Source organism: Babylonia areolata, chromosome 6, assembly GCF_041734735.1.
Source record: "Babylonia areolata isolate BAREFJ2019XMU chromosome 6, ASM4173473v1, whole genome shotgun sequence".
Classification (NCBI taxonomy): Eukaryota; Metazoa; Mollusca; class Gastropoda; order Neogastropoda; family Buccinidae; genus Babylonia; species Babylonia areolata.
The window spans coordinates 21,701,096-21,724,883 of NC_134881.1; the positions used below are offsets into that span (position 1 = coordinate 21,701,096).

The following is a 23,788-nucleotide window of genomic DNA, read 5'->3' on the forward strand; positions in this document are numbered from 1 at the left end:
TAATTAATGTAAAACAAGTGCTGAGATAAGAACTTACACAGTTTTAATAAGATATCGCAGTGTATAGCTTTTACATGCATGAAAGGTATAACATATAAAGAATATATCGCGTGTAATAGGTTAGCATGGTGGACTAAATCACAGATGCACACAAATAGTTTTAAGTAGTCATGAAAATAAAACCACGTGTTCGTCGTTCTAAGTTTCTAGTTAACAAACAGTATGTCGGATATATTACACACACACACACACACACACACACACACACACACACACACACACAGCGCAATAACTCACAAAAGAAAGAATAAGAAAAAATTATATATGTATAGATATAGATATATAATGCACAGACATTCTATTGTTCATTTGTAGTATTCATGTGAGAGTAATGTTGTTTTTGTTGGGGTTTTTTTAGGTGGTCAAACATCAACTAATTTAGAAACATTTTCTGTTATATTCTTTGACTCTTTATGTTTCATATCTGTCAATGCGTATCTGTTGTATGATTGCACATGTTAAATCTCTCAAAGTCATGTTGATATTACCATTCACTTTATGAAATCGGTACTTGGAAAAACAAAACAAAACAAAACAAACAAAAAAAACACACACAAAAACACACACACAAAAAACCAACACGTATACTGTTTGAGCCTGTGTCAGCATCACAAACAACGGTTTGTCGAATCCTTTTCTTTTGAATTAATATTTTTCTTAAAGAAAAAGCAGAAAAGAAATAGAAAAAAAAGAAAGAAACTGCTGCACTTGTTGCGCCGTTGTTGGGTCTGTGACTTTTCCAGTCATTTTCCTTTTCGCAGAAGTTGCTTTTTATTATATTTTTATTATTATTACTATTATTATTATTATCACTATTATTATCATTATCACTATTATCATCATTATTGTTTATTTATTTATCATCGTTATTATATGATTATTCTGATTACTGTTATTATTATCAGTGCTAGTAGTAGTAGTAGTAGTAATAACTGGACATTTATCAGCGCTTTCCTCATTGCACAAAGCGCTTTACAATCCACACAGACACGCATATGAAACATACTCAGTCATCAACTCACATTCATGCACTATGAATACACACACACACACACACACACACACACACACACACACATATATATATATATATATATATATGCGCATACGAATTCGTACGAACAATACATACATACATACATACATACATACATACATACATACATACATACATCCATGCATCCATCCATCCATGCATTCGACGCACACACAATTCAGCTTTACAAATATGGTAGAGGTGTTTTTCTGCGAATGCAGTGTCCGTGAGGGTCTGGGTTCGAATCCCGCTCTCGACCTTTCTCCCGAGTTTGACTGGAAAATCAAACTGAGCGTCTTGCCTTTCGGATGAGACGAAAAACCGCGGTCCCGTGTGCGGCACGCACTTGGCGCACTGAGCAAAACAGAAAGGAAAGAGAACCGATGGTAACATAGAGTGTTGTCCTCTGTGCGTTGGATTTGTCCGAACGCAGTGACGCCTCATTGAGTAACTGAAACTGAAACTGACAGGCACTGGTACTAATTCCTTGCCAATCACCTGTTGTAGGTATACTTATGAGAGTGTTTATCAGTTGTCATTTGTTTTTAATTAAAAGAAAGAAGAAGAAAAATTTATAAATGTATAGATATATAATGTACAGACATTCTATTGTTCATTTGTAGTATTCATGTCAGAGTAATGTTTTTGTTGGGTTTTTTTTAGGTGGTCAAACATCAGCTATTTTAGAAACATTTTCTGTTATATTCTTTGACTCTTTATACTTTGTTTCATATCTGTCAGTGCGTATCTGTTGTATGATTGCACATGTTAAATCTCCCAAAGCCATGTTGATATTACCATTCACTTTATGAAATCGGTACTGGAAAAAAAAACAAAAAAACAAAAAAACTTTATTTATTTATTTATTTATTTTTTTTAATATTATTATTACTATTATTATCATATCACTATTATTATCATCATTATTGTTTATTTATTTATCATCGTTATTATATGATTATTCTGATTATTGTTATTATTATCAGTGCTAGTAGTAGTAGTAGTAGTAGTAATAATAATAATAACTGGACATTTATCAGTGCTTTCATTGCACACAGCGCTTTACAATCCACACAGACACGCATATGAAACATACTCAGTCATCAACTCACATTCATGCACTATGAACACACACACACACACACACACACACACATATATATATATATATATATATATATATATATATATATATATATATATATATATATATATATATATATATGCGCATACGAATTCGTACGAACAATACATACATACATCCATACATCCATGCATCCATCCATCCATGCATTCGACGCACACACAATTCAGCGTTACAAGAGTTGTTTTTCTGCGAATGCAGTGTCCGTGAGGGTGTGGGTTCGAATCCCGCTCCCGACCTTTCTCCCGAGTTTGACTGGAAAATCAAACTGAGCGTCTAGTCTTTCGGATGAGACGAAAAACCGCGGTCCCGTGTGCGGCACGCACTTGGCGCACTGAGCAAAACAGAAAGGAAAGAGAACCGATGGTAACATAGAGTGTTGTCCTCTGTGCGTTGGATTTGTCCGAACGCAGTGACGCCTCATTGAGTAACTGAAACTGAAACTGAAACTGACAGGCACTGGTACTAATTCCTTGCCAATCACCTGTTGTAGGTATACTTATGAGAGTGTTTATCAGTTGTCGTTTGTTTTTAATTAAAAGAAAGAAGAAGAAAAATTTATATATGTATAGATATAGATATATAATGTACAGACATTCTATTGTTCATTTGTAGTATTCATGTGAGAGTAATGTTTTTGTTGTTGTTTTTTTAGGTGGTCAAACATCAACTAATTTAGAAACATTTTCTGTTATATTCTTTGACTCTTTATACTTTGTTTCATATCTGTCAGTGCGTATCTGTTGTATGATTGCACATGTTAAATCTCCCAAAGCCATGTTGATATTTCCATTCACTTTATGAAATCGGTACTGGGGAAAAAACACACAAAAAAACAAACTTTATTTATTTATTTTAATTTTATTTTTTTATTATTATTACTATTATTATCATATCAGTATTATTATCATCATTATTGTTTATTTATTTATCATCGTTATTATATGATTATTCTGATTATTGTTATTATTATCAGTGCTAGTAGTAGTAGTAGTAGTAATAATAATAATAATAACTGGACATTTATCAGCGCTTTCATTGCACACAGCGCTTTACAATCCACACAGACACGCATATGAAACATACTCAGTCATCAACTCACATTCATGCACTATGAACACACACACACACACACACACACGCACACACACACACACACATATATATATATATATATATATATATATATATATATATATATATATATATATATATGCGCATACGAATTCGTACGAACAATACATACATACATGCATCCATGCATCCATCCATCCATCCATGCATTCGACGCACACACAAATCAGCGTTACAAATATGGTAGAGTTGTATTTCTGCGAATGCAGTGTCCGTGAGGGTCTGGGTTCGAATCCCGCTCTCGACCTTTCTCCCGAGTTTGACTGGAAAATCAAACTGAGCGTCTTGTCTTTCGGATGAGACGATAAACCGCGGTCCCGTGTGCGGCACGCACTTGGCGCACTGAGCAAAACAGACAGGAAAGAGAACCGATGGTAACATAGAGTGTTGTCCTCTGTGCGTTGGATTTGTCCGAACGCAGTGACGCCTCATTGAGTAACTGAAACTGAAACTGACAGGCACTGGTACTAATTCCTTGCCAATCACCTGTTGTAGGTATACTTATGAGAGTGTTTATCAGTTGTCGTTTGTTTTTACTTTTTTTGAAACTGAAACTGACAGGCACTGGTACTAATTCCTTGCCAATCACCTGTTGTAGGTATACTTATGAGAGTGTTTATCAGTTGTCGTTTGTTTTTACTTTTTTTGAAACTGAAACTGACAGGCACTGGTACTAATTCCTTGCCAGTCAGCTGTTGTAGGTATACTTATGAGAGTGTTTATCAGTTGTCATTTGTTTTTACTTTTTTAGAAACTGAAACTGACAGGCACTGGTACTAATTCCTTGCCAGTCACCTGTTGTCGGTATACTTATGAGAGTGTTTATCAGTTGTCGTTTGTTTTTACTTTTTTAGAAACTGAAACTGACAGGCACTGGTACTAATTCCTTGCCAGTCACCTGTTGTAGGTATACTTATGAGAGTGTTTATCAGTTGTCGTTTGTTTTTACTTTTTTTGAAACTGAAACTGACAGGCACTGGTACTGCTACTCATTCAGTGCTAGTCAGCTGTTGTACTCATGGAATATGTTTATCAGTTTTCGTGTGTGTGTGTGTGTGTGTGTGTGTGTTTCCGACTGTTTTTTGTTTGTTTGTTTTTTGTGTTTTTTTTTTGTTGGTTGGGGGGCTTCCAACTTCCTATTTTTACCCACTAAAAAAAGAAAAAGAAAAAAAGGTCCCCCTCCTCCTATTTTTTACCATTTTCTTTCTTCTTTTTGTTCATTTTCTGTTCTTTTTTTTTCTTCCTTGAAGATTGTTTTTAATACATATTCAATTGCATGAAAAATATTTCTTTTTTTTTCTTTTTTTCATTTCTTTTTGCCGACTTTTCACACCACACACTGCAGTGGGCCAGCTGAAGACGTACTCGGACGCCCCGAACCTGACAGAGATCGTGCGCCTGAACCCGGGACTGGAACCCGGGGGCCACTACCGCCCGTCCAGCTGCCGGGCCCGTCACCGGGTGGCCGTGGTGGTGCCGTACCGGGACCGGGAGAAGCACCTGCGGGTGATGCTGCACAACCTGCACCCCATGCTGATCCGGCAGCAGCTGGACTACTTCGTGCTCGTCGTGGAGCTGGTGAGCGTTGTTATGTTGTTGTTGTTGTTTTTCTTGTAGCTGTTGTGTTGTGTCGTGTCGTGTCGTTGTGTTGTGTCGTTGTGTTGTGTTGAATCATTGAGTCGTGTCGTGTCCTTGTGGCGTGTCCTGTTGTGTCGTGTCCTTGTGGTGTGTTGTTGTGTTGTGTCGTGTCCTTGTGGTGTGTTGTTGTGTTGTGTCGTGTCCTTGTGCTGTGTTGTGTTGTGTCGTGTCCTTGTGTTGTTGTGTTGTGTCGTGTCCTTGTGCTGTGTCGTGTCCTGTTGTGTCATGTCCTGTTGTGTCGTGTCCTTGTGCTGTGTTGTGTTGTGTCGTGTCCTTGTGCTGTGTTGTTGTGTTGTGTCGTGTCCTTGTGCTGTGTCGTGTCCTGTTGTGTCATGTCCTGTTGTGTCGTGTCCTTTTGCTGTGGTGTTGTGTTGTGTCGTGTCATGTTGTGTCGTGTCATGTCCTGTTTTGCCCTTGTGTTGTGTCATTGCGTTGTGCCGTATCCTGTTGTGTCGTGTCGTGACCTGTTGTGTCGTGTAGTGTCATTGTGTTGTGTCGGGTCGGGTCATTGTGCTGTGTCGCGTTATTGTGTTGTGTCGTGTCATTGTATCGTGTCATACTGTGTCGTGCCAATGTGTTGTGTCATTGCATTGGCATGTTGTCAGTGTTGCGTCGTGTTATGTCGTTGTGTCGTGTAGTGCCATGTCATTGTGTCGTGTCGTGACGTCAGTGTTGTGTCGTGTTATTGCGATGTGTCGTGTCATTGTGTTGTGTTGTGTCATTGTGTTGTGTCGTAGTTGTTCTTGCATTCTCTCTCTCTCTCTCTCTCTCTCTCTCTCTCTCTCTCTCTCTCTCTCTCTGTGGAGGGGGTGTTCTGGAAATGCTTCCAGCCACTGATAACGACCCTCGTGCTGGTACAGTGCTGGGCTGTTGTGGATTAATCAGCAGCAGTAGTAACTTCACTGATCTACAGTCACGCCAGTTGGTCTAGATGTCCTGACAGGCCGCACAGCTTATCATCAGTTCCATGTTTTCCAACAATTTTATCACCCAGATGTATTACGCAGCCTTTCATCAGTTCCATGTTTTTTCCAGTGTCTCCCATCAGGTGTATTAAGCCGCAGTAGTAACTTCACTGCCTTTCTGTTGAAACCGTTAACTCACTCAGTACGGCCAGTCCTCTCTTCTCCTCTACACAGACCCCTCGGATGTCCAGTGGGTGTCTGAATGACCCAACCTTTAGCTTCCGTCGTCAGAATTGTGGTATTTTCTGTCAACATTCACATCTTAAGTATAAGAGCCTTCCGCTTGCAATATTTTGATGATGGTAATTGGGGTGAAACGCTGTTAACGTCGTCCCTTTCGCCGTTCGTATGGAGAGAGTTAAAACTCTTATTTCTGCTTTTGTGCTGTCACGGGTTTACTACTGTAATTCTCTTCTCATGGGCTGTCCACATAATATTCTTCAGCGAGTTCGGGGGCTTCAAAGCAGTGTTGCCCGTCTGGCTCTCGGGGTCCCGCGTGCTGATCGCATTTCTCCTCACCTCCGCACTCTACATTGGCTCCCCATTGAAGCGAGAATTAAATACAAAGTTGCGTGTCTCTGCTATTCTGCTTTCCACTCCGCAGGACCTACTTATCTTTCTGACCTTATCAGTGTATACACTCCCACAAGAAATCTCCGCTCTTCATCTGACTGTTAACTTTTGAAACTTCCTCGTGTCAATACAAGAACCTATGGTGAACGTTCTTTCTTCTTTAATGCACCTCACATCTGGAACAACCTTCCTTATCATATCCGTGCATCTGATTCTATTCCTGCTTTTCGGTCATCACTAAAGACTCATCTTTTTAAAACCTATCTATAAGTACTCTCAGCTTCATTTTCTCCAAAATCACCCATGATAGATAGCTCACTTTGGATGTATGCAGAGTGGGAAAGGGAGAGTGTGAGTGGGGGGAGGGGGTTTTGAGAAAGAGTGGTCATGAATGTTTTATGTTACTTGTAATATTTTTCTTTCATGTAAAACGCCCTGAGCTTTTAGTGAGAAAGGGCGCTATATAAATGTACATTATTATTACTATTTATTATTATTATATATAGTCATGGCAGTTGGATTGGATGTCCTGACAAGACACGGCATATGTATCATTTCCATGTCTACCAATCTCTCCCCCCAGGCTCAGCCCACCACGTTCAATCGCGGCCTGCTGCTGAACATCGGGGCGGTGGAGGCCCTGGGTCTTTGGGACGTGGGCTGCTTCGTCTTCCACGACGTGGACCTGGTGCCAGAGAACGACCGGAACCTCTACACCTGCCCCGAGATGCCCCGACACATGTCGGCCGCCGTCGACAAGTTTAACTACAAGTACGTCACGTCAGCGTGGGTTGTGTGTGTGGATAGATAATAGGAAAGTGGGGTTTTGGTGGAGGATTTGAAAGAGGGTGTGGAAAGGGGTATGTTTAATGTGAAAAATGTGAAGGGTGTTTCAGACGGTTTGACAGTGAATGGGAAAGAATACGCTGACCAAAGGATCTTGACCTGTCAAATGACGGGCGTAATAGCCGAGTGGTTAAAGCGTTGGACTTTCAATCTGAGGGTCCCGAGTTCGAATCTCGGTAACGGCACCTGGTGGGTAAAGGGTGGAGATTTTTTTTCCAATCTCCCAGGTCAACATTATGTGCAGACATTCTTGTGCCTGAACCTCCCTCGTGTGTGTACGCAAGCAGAAGATCAAATACGCATGTTAAAGATCCTGTAACCCATGTCAGCGTTCGATGGGTTATGGAAACAAGAACAAACCCAGCATTCACTCCCCCGAAAACGGAGAATGTCTGCCTACATGGCGGGGTAAAAACGGTCACACACGTAAAAGCCCACTCGTGTTCTTACGGGTGAACGTGGGAGTTGCAGCCCACGAACGAAGAAGAAGAAGACCAGACAGATGGAACACAAAGAATATGGGTTATTGGTGGAAGAATGTATGGTGATTTCGAGACAGGGTCAAATGACGAAAAATATCAGAGATATTTAGAGTCGCTTCAAGGCCAGAGAGATGAGAAGCTGATAGAAGAGAGGTTGTGCGAAATCCTGAACTGAGCGTTGAGTCAAGTGCAGGGGTTTCAGAAGGGATATGGTATGGTATTGTGTCCACACAATTACGGGCGATTTCAGTCAGAATTAACCTCGTGGCATTGTTCAGAACCTCTTAGAGATTGTGAAGCAGGTACTTTGCCAGCGAGGAGATCATTGCTAAAGTAATGATGATGATGACAATACTACTACTACTACTACAGTGCTGCTACTACTGCTTCTTCCACTACTACTACTAATTTCTATATGATAATCAATCGTGTCCGACTCTGACCATCCGAACAAACAACTGCTGTTCCAACTATCTGGGCCAGAATTTGATTTTAGTGGAGTGTCTTCCCTAAGCTACATTCCCACTCTCTCGGCCTAGAGGGTTTTAGGACAGTCGGCGTTGGGAAATACTACTACTACTACTACTGCTGCCGCTACTACTAATGATGATGATGATGGAAGTGTAGTTGTAGTAGTAGTAGTAGCAGCAGCAGCAGCTACTGCTACTACTAATGATGATGATGATGGAAGTGTAGTAGTAGTAGTAGCACCACCACCACCACCACCACCACCACCAACAACAACAACAGTTGCTGAAGTATATAGCAGCAGCAACAACAACAACAACAACAACAACAACAGCAGCAGCAGCAGCAGCAGCAGCAGCAGCATAATGATTATGTGCAGACTTCCCTGTGCCGGCATTTTGGGAGGAACAACAACACTACTTGCTGTAGTATAATGATTATGTGCAGACTTCCCTGTGCCGGCATTTTGGGAGGAACAACAACAACAGTTGCTGTAGTATAATGATTATGTGCAGACTTCCCTGTGCCGGCATTTTGGGAGGAACAACAACAACACTTGCTGTAGTATAATGATTATGTGCAGACTTCCCTGTGCCGGCATTTTGGGAGGAACAACAACAACAACACTTGCTGTAGTATAATGATTATGTGCAGACTTCCCTGTGCCGGCATTTTGGGAGGAACAACAACAACACTTGCTGTAGTATAATGATTATGTGCAGACTTCCCTATGCCGGCATTTTGGGAGGAACAACAACAACACTTGCTGTAGTATAATGATTATGTGCAGACTACCCTGTGCCGGCATTTTGGGAGGAACAACAACAACACTTGCTGTAGTATAATGATTATGTGCAGACTTCCCTGTGCCGGCATTTTGGGAGGAACAACAACAACACTTGCTGTAGTATAATGATTATGTGCAGACTTCCCTGTGCCGGCATTTTGGGAGGAACAACAACACTTGCTGTAGTATAATGATTATGTGCAGACTTCCCTGTGCCGGCATTTTGGGAGGAACAACAACAACACTTGCTGTAGTATAATGATTATGTGCAGACTTCCCTATGCCGGCATTTTGGGAGGAACAACAACAACACTTGCTGTAGTATAATGATTATGTGCAGACTACCCTATGCCGGCATTTTGGGAGGAACAACAAGAACACTTGCTGTAGTATAATGATTATGTGCAGACTACCCTGTGCCGGCATTTTGGGAGGAACAACAACAACACTTGCTGTAGTATAATGATTATGTGCAGACTACCCTATGCCGGCATTTTGGGAGGAGTGGCGGCCATGACACGTGAGCATTTCTACAGAATGAACGGCTACTCCAACTTGTACTTTGGCTGGGGTGGCGAGGATGATGATCTCAGCGGAAGGTTTGTGTTTCTTTTATATGGGTTTTTTTTATTATTATTTTTAAATTCTGTTTTATTCTGTTACTGTTTCATAGCGTTGTGTGTGTGTGTGTGTGTGTGTGTGTGTGTGTGTGTGTGTGTGTGTGTGTTGTATATATATTTGTATTTGTATTTCTTTTTATCACAACAGATTTCTCTGTGTGAAATTCGGGCTGCTCTCCCCAGGGAGAGCGCGTCGCTACACTACAGCGCCACCCATTTTTTTTTTGTATTTTTCCTGTGTGCAGTTTTATTTGTTTTTCCTATCGATGTGGATTTTTCTACAGAATTTTGCCAGGAACAACCCTTTTGTTGTCGTGGGTTCTTTTACGTGCGCTAAGTGCATGCTGCACACGGGACATCGGTTTATCGTCTCATCCGAATGACTAGCGTCCAGACCACCACTCAAGGTCTAGTGGAGGGGGAGAAAATATCGGCGGCTGAGTAATGATTCGAACCAGCGCGCTCAGATTCTCTCGCTTCCTAGGCGGACGCGTTACCTCTAGGCCATCACTCCACTTATATATATGCGTGTGTGTGTGTATTTTACTTTTCTGTGCTGCATGAAAAAACACTTGATCTAAAAATTAGTATTATATTCCGAGATTGTGATTTATTGATTGGTTGTAATATGCCCCATTTCAAAAGAAAAAAAATACTTTGCTGCTAAGAGGAAAATAAACAACAAACATTACCCATTTAAGATTGCCATGGTATTGCTCCATTTCAAAAGAAATAGAAAACCGTTGCTGCAAAGAGGGGAAAAATAGAATACATGACAACTGATTACACATATTAAGATTGCCATGGTATTACCCCATTTCAAAAGAAATAGAAAACCGTTGTTGCAAAGAGGAAAAAAAAAAAGAATACATGACCATTAATTACCCATTTAAGATTGCCATGGTATTGCTGGTGGGAGGGATGGAGGGAGGGAGGAGAAGGAGGGTGTCGCTGGTGTCCCCGCCCCCCCCCCCCCGCCCCCCATCCTGAATAGTAGTAGTTCAGGGATGGATTTTCTTTTCTGTTCATTGTAAATGATTAAATGATGATAGTAACAATAACAACAATAATAATAACAACACCAACAATAATAATAATGGTGATATGATAATGATAATAACAGTAATAATAATGATAATAATAATGGTGATATGATGATGATGATAGCAGTAATAATAATAATGATAATGGTGATATGATGATGATGATAACAGTAATAATAATGATAATAATAATAATGGTTATATGATAATGATGACGATAACAGTAATAATAATGATAATGATAATAATAATAATCATCATCATTATCATCATCATCATCATCACAACAACAAGAACAATAATGATGATAATGATAATAATGTGGAGTGATGGCCTTGAGATAACGCGTCCGCTTAGGAAGCGAGAGAATCTGAGCGCGCTGGTCCGAATCACGGCTCAGCCGCCGATATATTCTCCCCCTCCACTAGACCTTGAGTGGTGGTCTGGACGCTAGTCATTCGGATGAGACGATAAACTGAGGTCCCGTGTGCAACATGCACTTAGTGCACGTAAAAGAACCCACGGCAACAAAAGGGTTGTTCGTGGCAAAATTCTGTAGAAAAGTCTACTTCGACAGGAAAAACAAATAAAACTGCACGCAGGAAAAAATGCAAAAAAATGGGTGGCGCTGTAGTATAGCGACGCGCTCTCCCTGGGGAGAGCAGCCCGAATTTCACACAGAGAAATCTGTTGAGATAAAAAGAAATACAAATAATGACAGTAACAATCAGCAGCCGGACTCCGTGGTTTTCAGAGTAAAAGCTGTGGGGCTGACTGTGCGCCGTTACGCCCTGAACGTGGCCCGTTACCGAATGATCAAGCACAACCGTGACAAAAAGAACGAACCCAACCCCAAGAGGTAAGAGTGCTCCCAGTTATCTTGGGTGCGGGATTGTGTGTGTGTGTGTGTGTGTGTGTGTGTGTGTGTGTGAAAGCCCAAGATCGACCCTATGTGTTCGAATTTCAAAGATGAACAGTTGTATACTTTTCGAGCCCGAGTGGGGCTGATTCAGAATCAACCTCGCGATTGGTCTTGAAATATGCTTTTAGGACGTATGGTCCAGATGGGGCCTGAAAGCAAAAACAAAACAAAAAACAAAAACAAAAACAAAAAACGGCCTTTTGGAAAGGTTCCCCGGCCAGGCGCGATGTAGGATGAATAGTGTCCAAAGAGATGTGTAACACACACACACACACACACACACACACACACACACACACACATACACACACCACACACACACACAAACACACACACACACCACACACACACACACACCACACACACACACACTCTCTCTCTCTCTCTCTCTCTCTCCCTCTCTCTCTGAAAGTGAAAAGACGTTAGATTAAATAAATTAAAGAACCCCCCCCCCCACACACACACACACGAGATTTGCTTGCTCTTTATCTTTCAGGTTTTCTTTCTTAGCACCCTTCCCCTTCCCCCCGCCCTTCACCCCCCTTCACCTCTCCACTTTCTGCAAGTCGCACGCACACTTGATGTGTGCACGTGTATTGTGTAGTGTATCGACAGTTTTTTTTTGGTTTTGTTCCCCCCCCCCCCGCCCCCCCAAGTTTAGAGTTATGCATGCGTGTGACTGACTCGTGTGAAAGCGGTTTGATTTTTGTCTATGCACACGATATAGCGCTGTATAAATACTAATTATTATTACCATTATCATTAACATAACGCACGCAACTAGCACCGAAGCTTCCAAAGCCTATCTGATGCGACTCATCCGCTGTGAACTAACCCGCCCACCAGGTTCGACATGTTGAAGAACTTCAAGACGAGGCAGCCCGTGGACGGCCTCAACTCCTTGCAGTACCAGGTGCAGAAAGTGGAGTTCCGACCTGCCTACACCTGGATTCTGGTGTCCGTGAACCAGACACTCTATACGGGGGTAGGGGGGAAGAACTAGGCAGAGAGATTATATACCTACCCACTCAAAAACGGTGTCCCGGGACAAAGTTGCAAAGGTGAGGAGGGTCACATTTTGTTTTGTTTTTTTAGTTTTTTTCGGTTGTTTTTTTTTCTTTTTTATGGCTCTGAATTTTGGGACATTTGTTTTTGTCTTTCATTCTTTCTTTCTTTCTTTGTATTTTTTTGTCTTTCTTTCTTTATTTATTGTTGTTGTTTTTTGTCTTTCTTTCTTTCTTTTCTCTACCTCTTCTTTCTTCTTCTTCTCGTTGTTGTTGTTCATCTTCATCATCATCATCATCATCATCTTCTCCTTCTCATTTTTGTTGTTGTTGTTCATCATCATCATCATCATCATCTTCTTCTTCATCTTTTTCTTCCTTAACTTTTTGAAGAGTCATTTGAGCGAAGCAAGAAGACCTGTTCACCGGATGACTCTTGGTCCTTTGGTTGTTTGTAAAAGACTGGGTCTCTGCAAATGGATTTCCTGTCTTTTCTGCAATGTTGTCAATTCATCATCCTTTTTTGGGGGGGTTGGTGGTGGTGGTTGGGGTGTATTTTTTTTTCTTTTCTGCCTTCCCCGTTCTGTGTATTTCGATAATGACGAGTGATGACTGTGGTGATCAAGATGCTAATCCTAGTGGCAGTAGACCGAGACAAAGTCATAAATGTTAGGGACAAATGATAATGATAATAATAATATTATTATTATTATTATTATTAATTGTATTATTATCTGATATGGCACTTCGTGTCCTTCCAAGTGCCTATATCTGTCTGTCTGTCTGTCTCTTTCTGTCGTTCGAACTATTTCTTACTGTGTGTAGTACATTCTCTGTTTGTGTTGTGAACATTACTCGCGACCATACTTGAAAATTTTCTCTCATTTTCACAAGATTGTTGATGAAGATAACGAAGTCTTAGACTGACTTGACCCGAATTGACCTAACACGACTTTTAATGATTGACTTGACCCCACCTAACCCAGTCTGGCATATGACTTGAAATGTACACTTGACCTGACCTGACCGAGCTAACTTGACTTAACTTGACATGACCTGACCCAACTAACTTGACTAACCTGACCTGACTTGACCGTGCTAGTTTTACCTAATCTGACCTGATACAGCTACTTGACCTAATCCGACCCGACCCAGCTAACTTGACCTAACCTGACTTAACCTGACCCAATTAACTGACACATGCTGAACAAACTAGTTCTAATCGTATTCTATAATGTTCGATTTCAGAGCTGACAAACAACTTCAGACCTGACCCTGTGTTGGGAAGATTGGGAGAAAGTAGTGTGTGTGTGTGTGTGTGTGTGTGTGTGTATGTGTGTGTGTGTGTGCGTGTTTGTCTGCGTGTACATGTGTATAGTCATCTGGGTGCTACCTTCTGAAAACACATATCAGGAAAGAAAAGACCTGGGGAACGTGTGTGTGTGTGTGTAGGCGTGCGTGTGTGCGCGCGCGTGCATATATGAGAGAGGGTCTTTGTGCTTGTACATATGTTTATCAGGGTGCTGCCGTCTGAAAACGCATTCATCAAAAGACGTTGAATGAAGGGTATGGGTATTCTGTTATGTATGCCTGTGTACACGTGTTTATGTTTGGACTTTTTTCTTGAGAGTGCGCATGTGTGTTTGATTGTTAATTACTAATGAGAATGTTTTGCTTTTTGCTTGTTTGCTTATTTGATGATGATGCTTACTTTTCGAATGATTGTAATGTATTGTATGTGGTGTAGTGTATTGCAGTGCACTGATCTCTTAACCAAGTGCTTTCAAGATCTTGGCTAAGTTCCATTAGCGATCGTTGCAGCGCTAAATTTGTGCTTGAGATAAAGAATTTTCCCGACAGAAATATAATATTTGGACATAATCTGATAGAACACTTGATTTAATTATTGTCCATGCCAAAATTTTCATCTACAAATACAAAAATTAATAACAACTTCACAGCTTGATCATTTCAGAAAATATCTGAAACGCGTATATGAAACAGAGAAACACATCATTCTTACAAATAATTACTTTCACTGCATTTTCAACAGACTGGTTTTCACACAACGAACTGATCGACATCTAAATATATTGTTAAAATCAATGTACTGTTTGTTTCTGGTGTGTGGTTTCTTTCTCATTTTCTTCTTCGTTCATGGGCTGCAACTCCCACATTCACTAGTGTGTAACGAGTGGGCTTTTACGTGTATGACCATCACGTGAACCTTCTCTATATGCTCAGATTTATCTAGACCCACAATTCAGACGAATATAACAAAATAGCTTGAATTTTGAAATCCAATATATATTATCTTGAAATATATTCCTGTGTCCATTTCTTTACATTTTTGGAAAGCTCTGTTTAACTCCATAACAGGTCTTCCACCCCTTTGTAACAAGATGTTCTATTCCCAACTTAGAACTCACCTTTGTAGGAAAATTAAACCCCAATTAACAATATTCATTTACTACTTCTAATATGAGACCATTATAAAACCATTGTTCACGTTTTCCAAGGAAACCCCTTTCCCTGACACCATCATTTTTTTTCTTTTCAGTATTAACGCTTAGCTGCATACTATCACAGCAAGACTTCAATATATTCAATACAATATATTCAACTGGTTTTGTAAGCTCTTGGCGTTCCTGAATTCAAAACAGTCTGCAAAAAGTAGAATGAATATTTCCATGATGTCTAGTAATAGCTGGATGCCGTGTTTTCCTCGTTCATCCATCTGATTAGCCAGCTGATTGATGGACACTGAAAACAAAATAGGGTTTAATACACACCCCTGTCTCACACCAATCGGTCACTCAAAGAACTCAGACACCCCACAATTTAGTCTGACACATGACATCAAGGATTTATTCATTGCTGATAAAGCTGCTAGAAACTTACCCTTAACTCCCTAACTTCAAATACATTCTATAAGTTTGTCATGTCTAACTGAACCAAACGCTTTCTTAAAATCTACGAATGCAACATACATTTTCCTACCTGTCAAACTCACACTTCTGGACAATTGCATTCAGACTGAAAATTTGATCAACTGTAGAGTGTTTCTTCTTGAATCCTGCCTGGTTCTCCGTTATATCAGAGAGAGAGAGGGAGAGAGAGGGAGAATCCTTTCACACCTGGGTGGGATGATAAAAATCGGAGTGAAGTGCTTTTCCCCCAAGGACAGAACACCGTGCTGAAAACGGAGCCTAGAACCTTATCACTGGTGGACACTGGATTGCAAATAATAACGCCGAAACCTTTTCTGCCACTGTGCATCTAAACATGTTACTATTCAAACTTAAATAGAAACCCCCACAGTAACACATATTGAAAGGCAAGTGACGGGCGCAACAGCGTTGGACTTTCAATATGAGGGTACCGGGTTCGAATCTTGGTAACGGCGCCTGGTGGGTAAAGGGTGGAGATTTTTCCGATCCCCCAGGTTAACATATGTGCAGACCTGCTTGTGCCTGAGCCCCCTTCGTGTGTATATACAAACAGAAGATCAAAGATCCTATGATCCATGGCAGTGTTCGGTGGGTCATGGAAACAAGAACATACCCAGCATGACACCCCCAAAAACGGAGTATGGCTGCGTAGATGGCGGGGTAAAAACGGTCATACACGGTTAAAGCCCACTGTACATACGAGGGAACGTTGGAGTTGCCGCCCACGAACGAAGAAGAAAGACAAGTTCTATAGACTGATCACCATCACCCCCATGATGACGAACTTATTACGTCACTGCTCCTGCACGTTACATACGAGCACGTGCGATTGGCAGTGTCGTAAACACCACGTGGACCAATACCATTAGAATAAAACGACAGGCGGAAAACGCTTTGAATGAGGGAAAGACAAAGACATCAGCTTTTTTCTTTTTTTTCTTAAAAAATTTTTTAAAGACAGGCACTAAAGATTCGAGGACTGACACATAATTAGCCTCAAGGCAGAGAGAGGTTTTACAACTTCGGTCGGAAATGGATCTTTTCTCAACAGTGTAGAGTTGAGTTAAAAAAAAAAGATTGGTTTGTGCCCATAGTGAACTTGTTCAGAGCATGGGTTTTTGTTTTGCGGAGGTTTCGTTGTTCGCGGGTGTGGAGTATTAACACGATACATGAAAAGCTACAGCGTACAATATACAGGCCCCCTTCACACACACACACACACACACACACACACACACACACACACACACACATACATAAATATGTACATATATATTTGTATATTCTTATGCCAGTCGATATCAATAATTATGCTCTATTTCCCTGTTGTGTGTGTGTGTTTGTATGTATGTATATACGCACGCACGCACACACACACACGCAGATATATATATTAAATGACTGATTGCTTGATAGACAGATGGGCGGATATATACATGGATAGATGAATTTTGTTGACGGAATATATATATATATATATATATATATATTATACACTCATCTGTCTATCAATAAATCCATAAATCTGTATATGCGTGAGAGAGAGAGAGATCCATTCATACCCGTTTAGAAAAACAGAAAATTTCACATCCCACTCCTCACAGTTAGCCATGTTCACGTGCATAATAGAAATCACACAGGAGACGGATATCTTTGCAAATAATTATATAAAAAAACAACAACAACTATATTTGAAAATTTACACGTTCACTCACTCACTCACACTAAAAATGGTTGATGGGCAACAACACACAACACACTGCACAACACTCTACGGGAATACTCATGTCCTTCAAGTCCGTTTCACTCCGGCCCTTAGTTCCGGACACAGGCTGCTCCTCAGCGCCTTCTCCACAGCTTGGACACAGGCTGCTCCTCAGCGCCTTCTTCACAGCTTGGACACAGGCTGCTCCTCAGCGCCTTCTCCACAGCTTGGACACAGGCTGCTCCTCAGCGCCTTCACAGCTTGGATATAGGCTGCTCCTCAGCGCCTTCTCCACAGCTTGGCTGCTGCCCACGGTGGCGCCATCAGCGGTTACTGCTGCTGCTGCTGTTGCGACTGGGTCTCGGCCCAGCGCCAACCCACAAGCTCTTTGAATCAAAATAAAAATACTTTGTTCATCTTTGGTGATGTACGTGTTTATGCTGTCTCCGTATTGTCTTGTCTTTTCCGTTAGTCCCGTCAGTCACATGTGTGTGAGTGGGTGCGTGTGTGCCCTGTACAATTTCACAAACTTCCCTAGGTTCAGTCACACATCATCCTCACCATTAATGTACCAGTTATAAATTCATAATTCCTTAGCTATCTTCTTCGTAATAGTAATATCTTTTAGCATCTTTCTGTCTTTCGAATCCAGTCATATGTTTTCTAAGCAAGCGCTAGTAATTACATATTACAAATTCATATTCCATTATTCAAGCGTTACGGAGAATCAAATCAAATCAAATAATGGTGCTTAGAGCTTCGCCAACCACTAAGGCCATCTCAAGGCTATCGCCACGTTAAGCGTTAAAGTCTCAGTGGAAATCATTCAAATAATGATACAAACAATATTTCTTACTCCATGTCACAGTAGCAATGACATGAACACTTTGACAGAAAGGAGTCTTACTGCCAAGTTTAGAAACAGTATGATAATTTAATAACATTGAGTGTGTTTTTTTTTTAACCAAAAAAGCAAAACGACAATCAAATGAACATACAAATACATTTATTCAAACTACTCTATTGATGCTATAACAATGTATTAGAATAAACACAAGAAATATTCTTAGGGTTTTTTTTCTCCACTCTCATATGTGCACTAGGGTCACAGAGCCAAAGTTCTCTGCGGCTGTAAGCCGAACGGCCGCACAGGTACGACGACAAAGTTGTGCCAGAGAGCATGCATCTACCTGAGCTCTCACCTGAACATCCGTATAAGAAAAATAAATGTTCTCTCATGCGCCTCGTGCAACCACACATATATCAAAATTGACTCTCTCAAGTGTTATGCCACACGAAAAAAACGTCTACTTCGATGTGATGACTTCCATCACTGTGTGTGAGTGCGTGCGTGTGTGTGTGTGTGTGCGCGCGCGCGTACGCGTCCCTTACTTCTTTCAAATATAGTCAGTTCTCGTTTGCACCCAGTTTTAAAGAACAACCAAACTTTACAGCTGGATCCCAAAGCATCACGATACGGGCGCACATACAACAAAGACCATCCCGTAGATGCTTGTCTCAACCACAAGTCTTGATGGCATCGGAACTTCGCATGCTCTGATTTCCATACACAAATCCATTTTCCGTCAACAGCAGCAGCATCCACACCCACTGTAATATGATTATTTGAGAAACCGTCAATGTTTGCACATACTTTGTAAACAGGCGTTTTGATTATCTATTTTCTTTTTCCGAATATTTACTGTCTCTGAGACGTATTTCGCGACTGAGAGAATAATATTTTCGTCATTTGATGTTAAGGGAGAGAGAGAGAGAGAGAAACTCAAGACCCAAAATGTATTATTCATACAGGCCAAAGCCCAAAAGAACAGTAGGGATACACACGAAAAAATGAAAGTGGCGCACTAATTCACACAGAATATTCATGTTGTTACATGGACACTTCGACCAAGATGGCGGAAGCGTCCGGTTGCCGGGTGTGATGCACGCGCAAGTTTTCGCAACCCATATAAATAGAGTGAACTGTTTCACAATACTTTCATTTGTTGATGGCATTCAGGGCAAACTTTAAAAAAAACAGAGTTGCTTGAAACATTGTTGTTGAATATATCTCAGTTATGAACAACAACCAAGTGCAACAAAAATGGACTTCATTTTTCTTTGATTCTTTACACAATAGACAGACCATATCAGACTGTCCACAGCAATAGTGATGGACAGACAGTTCAGAAATGCCGACTCTTCAGATATGCCGAGTCTAAATGGGGGCAAAATTTGTCATAATGTATACCTGCTTCAGATGTCTGTCAAAATGCATGGACATAATTATAAGTTGGAAGATTATGTAAGTTACTGAAAGGCGAAAAATCTCAAAATGGTCACTGCTCTGGATATGTAAATTCCAATTTTGTCTTTGCCGCTGATCAATCTGTCACGAAACAGACGAATATAAATCTTTAGTGTTTACAGCACCTTGACAGCTAGACAAAATCCAATCAAATCCATGTTTACATTGCTTCATTCTAACATTCCAAACCCAAATTTTCTTACCTGTGATATATAAATCTAAGCATTCTGCATACTTTTTTTTGGGGGGGTGGTAGTCTGTGAGCGACCATTTGTGTTAATTTTTACAAGTAATGAACGCATGTCATAGTCCATTGTAAAGACATAAGGTGTATGTTTGTCTCGCCATGAATAAGTCCATTAAGTGTGGGGAAGACACTCCAGTAATTTTCTATTTTCCCCCCAGTGCATGCAAATGAATTTTCTCGCACTGCATTGCCGCAACGTGAATATGTTTTTAACAATGATAACTTTTTTTCAGGACGCACATACACCAATACATTTGAAGCTGTACTTTTGAGGTGTTGGTTTTTATTTATTTATTTTTATTTTTTTCATTTCATTTTTTAGCAGGCAAAAGTAAAGCCGAACGTGTTGAAAAATACACACTTAAATATCAGTATTATTTACAACGGGCATAGGCCATGTCGTATCCGCCTTTTCCGATGAACGCTATCATATTACTAGTATTTTTGTAGTCCTGTTTTAATGCATTGTGCATTTTATGTAGTTTTGGTCTTAGATGTGATGGCATTTTTTCTATCTGGTTATTTTTAATGGGCGTGTGTGTGTGTGTGTGTGTCTGTGTGTGTGTGCGTGCGCGCGCGTACGTGCGTACATGTGTTTGTGAGGGTACAGTGCTCTGGTACGCGCGTGTAAGTGTGTAGGCATGTTAGTATGTCCGAACAGAATTCTGTGTTAGAAAATAAGAAATATCTTAATGCTTATGCAATTTTGTCATTGTGCAGTTGATATTTAATGTCAGCGCGCGTGTGTGTGTGTGTGTGTGTGTGTGTGTGTGTGTGTGTGTGTGTTCTGTGAAATGCATTTTGATTTAATCTAAGCCTTATTTACTTCATAGCTTTTATAATCTGATTCATCTCTTAAGTGTGCTTTTTCATTCATGTGAACACGCTGGATGTTTTCCATTGTCAGACAGCGGTTGATGTGTTTTTTAAGGCATGTTTATAGTCAACTGGATGATGTAAGGCGCTTTGAGCAGCATTGGTGCTGGATATCGCGCCATAGAAAAAACTATGTATTATTATTATTATTATTATTATTATTATATTGCTTTCATCCATATCAAGATATAGATGAAGAGAAGCAGCAGCACGTTTCAAGGAGAAGAAAGAGAAAAGACAGAGAGACCGCCTACACCAGAGCTGTTATCATTCGTTTGATGGGTTTACCCACACTGATGGCATTCCCGCTTAAGTCTCTCTCTGTCTCTGTCTCTCTCTCTCTCTCTCTCTCTCTCTCTCTCTCTGTGTGTGTGTGTGTGTGTGTGTGTGTGTGTGTGTGTGTGTGTTTAGAAGTGGGTTTGTCTCGATGTTATCCTTGTAGTTTCAGTTCAATTCACATCCTTCGAATGAAACGCCTGAAACAGTCCAAGGAGTTCCACTTACATTTGTATTTTGCATTTGCATTTGTATTTGTATTTCGTTTCATCACAACAGATTTCTCTGTGTGAAATTCGGGCTGCTCTCTCCATAGAGAGAGCGCGTCGCTACACTATAGCTCCACCCTTTTTTCTTTTTTTTTTCTTTTTTTTCCTGCGTGCAGTTTTGTTTTTCCTATCGAAGTGGATTTTTCTACAGAATTTTGCCAGGAACAACCCTTTTGTTGCCGTGGGTTTTCTTTTACATGCGCTAAGTGCATGCTGCACACGAGACCTTGTTTATTGTCTCATCCGAATGACTAGCGTCCAGACCACCACTCAAGGTCTAGTGGAGGGGGAGAAAATATCGGCGGCTGAGTCGTGATTCGAACCAGCGCGCTCAGATTCTCTCGCTTCCTAAGCGGACGCGGTACCTCTGGGCCATCACTCCACAGTGGACAACAAGGCGCGCGTGTTACATTACTTGATGCCTGTAATTGGTTGTAAAGACTTCAACACATCGGCTTCCAAGAGCCATTGTTGACATCCTGATTTTTCTTTTGGGGCATGTAGTGTAAACAAATAATTTGAGAAACTTCTTCTTCTTCTTTGTTCTTTGTTCGTGGGGTACAACTCCCACGTTCACCCGTATGTACACGAGTGGGCTTTTACGTGTATGACCGTTATTACCCTGCTATGTAGGCAGCCATACTCCGTTTTCGGGGATATGCAGTGTTGGATATGTTCTTGTTTCCATAACCCACCGAACGCTGACATGGATTATAGGATCTTTAACGTGTGTATTTGATCTGCTTGCGTATACACACAAAGGGGGTCTAGGCTCAAGCAGTGCTGCACACAGGTTGACCTGGGGCATCGGAAAAATCTCTCACTTCACCTACCAGGCGCCGTTACCGAGATTCGAATCTAGGACCCTCAGATTGAAAGTCCGGCGCTTTAACCGCTCGGTTATTACGCCCGTCAATAAGAAAAACAAAAATACATAGTGCACGATACGAAGACGACTCTCACGTAGATCGTGTCCACAACGGTCATGTGTGAAACTGTACAAGTTCCACTAAGTACAGAGACAGTAGTGATTGGGTGAATAGTTCAAGGACAGACACTGAGCTGGGCATGGTATCAACGAAATGTCATTACTTTATGTGACAGTTATCCCCTTTTTTCCCTTGAAATGTGATGTGCTTGCTACTCTCTCTGTATGTATGTATGTATGTATATGTATATATATATATATATATGTGTGTGTGTGTGTGTGTGTGTAATGCATAACCTGACAGCGGAAGTAAGCGGTGACACGAGAACTGGCAGCCATTCCTGACACAGTTATGAAGTTGACAAATTGTGTCTGGAAGACAGAACACAAAGTATCGTTGTTTCAGGCAGGCAAGCAGAGCCAAGACGACCAGGTTGATCTATAGCTCTCAGCACACGCTGGTTAAGACAAAACACAACGTATACCTGTTTTAGGCAAGCACTAAGAGACAACTCCTCCTTCTTCGTTCGTGGATTGCGACTCCTACGTTCACTCGTATGTATGTTCACACGTGTATGACCGTTTTTACACCAGCCATGTTGGCAGTCTCACTCCGTTTTCGCATAAAGAGACAGGGTAAGGTTGATTTATAAATCTCAGCACACACTGGTGAAGACAAAAACACAAAGTGTACCTGTTTCAGGCATGTACGAAGAGACTTCTTTTTCTTCGTTTGTGGGCTGCGACTTCCACGTTCATTCAAAACCACACGTGCATGACGGTTTTTAACCCCGCCATGTAGGCAGTGTCACACCACTCTCTCGCACTAAGAGACAATTTCAGGTTGATCTATAGTTCTCAGTAAAAACTGGTGAAGACAAAACACAACGTGCACCTGTTTTAGACATGCACTAAGAGATTTATAGTTCTCAGGACACCTGTCACAGTACGTCGGGCCTTTCTGCTCTGAAAGAGTGCAGGTTCCATGTCACGAATGCGCCGGTGAAAGCCGTGATGTATTGTATTGTATTGTATTGTATTGTATTGTATCGTATCATATTGCATTGTATCCTATCCTATCGTATCGTATCGTATCGTATCGTATCGCATCGCATCGCATTGCCTCGTCTCGTCTCGTCTCGTATCGCACTGCACTGCACTGCATTGTGTTGCATTGTATCGTATCTCATTGTATTGTATCGCATTGTATCGCATTCCATTGGATTGCATTGCATTGTATTGTATGTGTTGCATTGCATTGCCTTGCCTCGCATTGTATTGTATAGTATTGTATTGTATTGTATTGTGTGAAATTCGCGCTGCTCAGTCCCCAGGGAGAGCACACAGTGCAGGGGCCACCCTTTGTCTCTTTTCTCTCTTTTTTGAATTTTTTTTCTTTTATCCTGCCTGCAACTGTATTTCTTTTACTCTGAAAGTAGATTTTTCCACATAACTTTGCCAGGAACAACCCTTTTCGTTGCCGTGAGTTCTTTCAGGTGCGCAGAC

General features: G+C 41.0%; 1 protein-coding gene across 6 annotated transcripts in view; it reads left to right on the plus strand.

Annotated features, from left to right (window-relative positions):
- Nucleotides 1-18,220, plus strand: part of LOC143282830 (beta-1,4-N-acetylgalactosaminyltransferase bre-4-like) — a 45,704-nt gene extending 27,484 nt beyond the window's left edge. For 4 of the 6 annotated variants that reach the window (XM_076588644.1, XM_076588640.1, XM_076588641.1 and 1 more), the window contains exons 3-7: nt 4,720-4,952; nt 7,134-7,321; nt 9,610-9,732; nt 11,551-11,655; nt 12,565-18,220. In XM_076588644.1, coding sequence (XP_076444759.1) covers nt 4,720-4,952; nt 7,134-7,321; nt 9,610-9,732; nt 11,551-11,655; nt 12,565-12,721 — 806 coding nt within the window. In that variant the 3' untranslated portion in view covers nt 12,722-18,220. The remainder of the gene's footprint in view (nt 1-4,719; nt 4,953-7,133; nt 7,322-9,609; nt 9,733-11,550; nt 11,656-12,564) is intronic. The other 2 variants (XR_013055313.1, XR_013055314.1) reach the window with 2 other exon arrangements.
- The last annotated feature ends 5,568 nt before the right edge of the window (nt 18,221-23,788 follow it).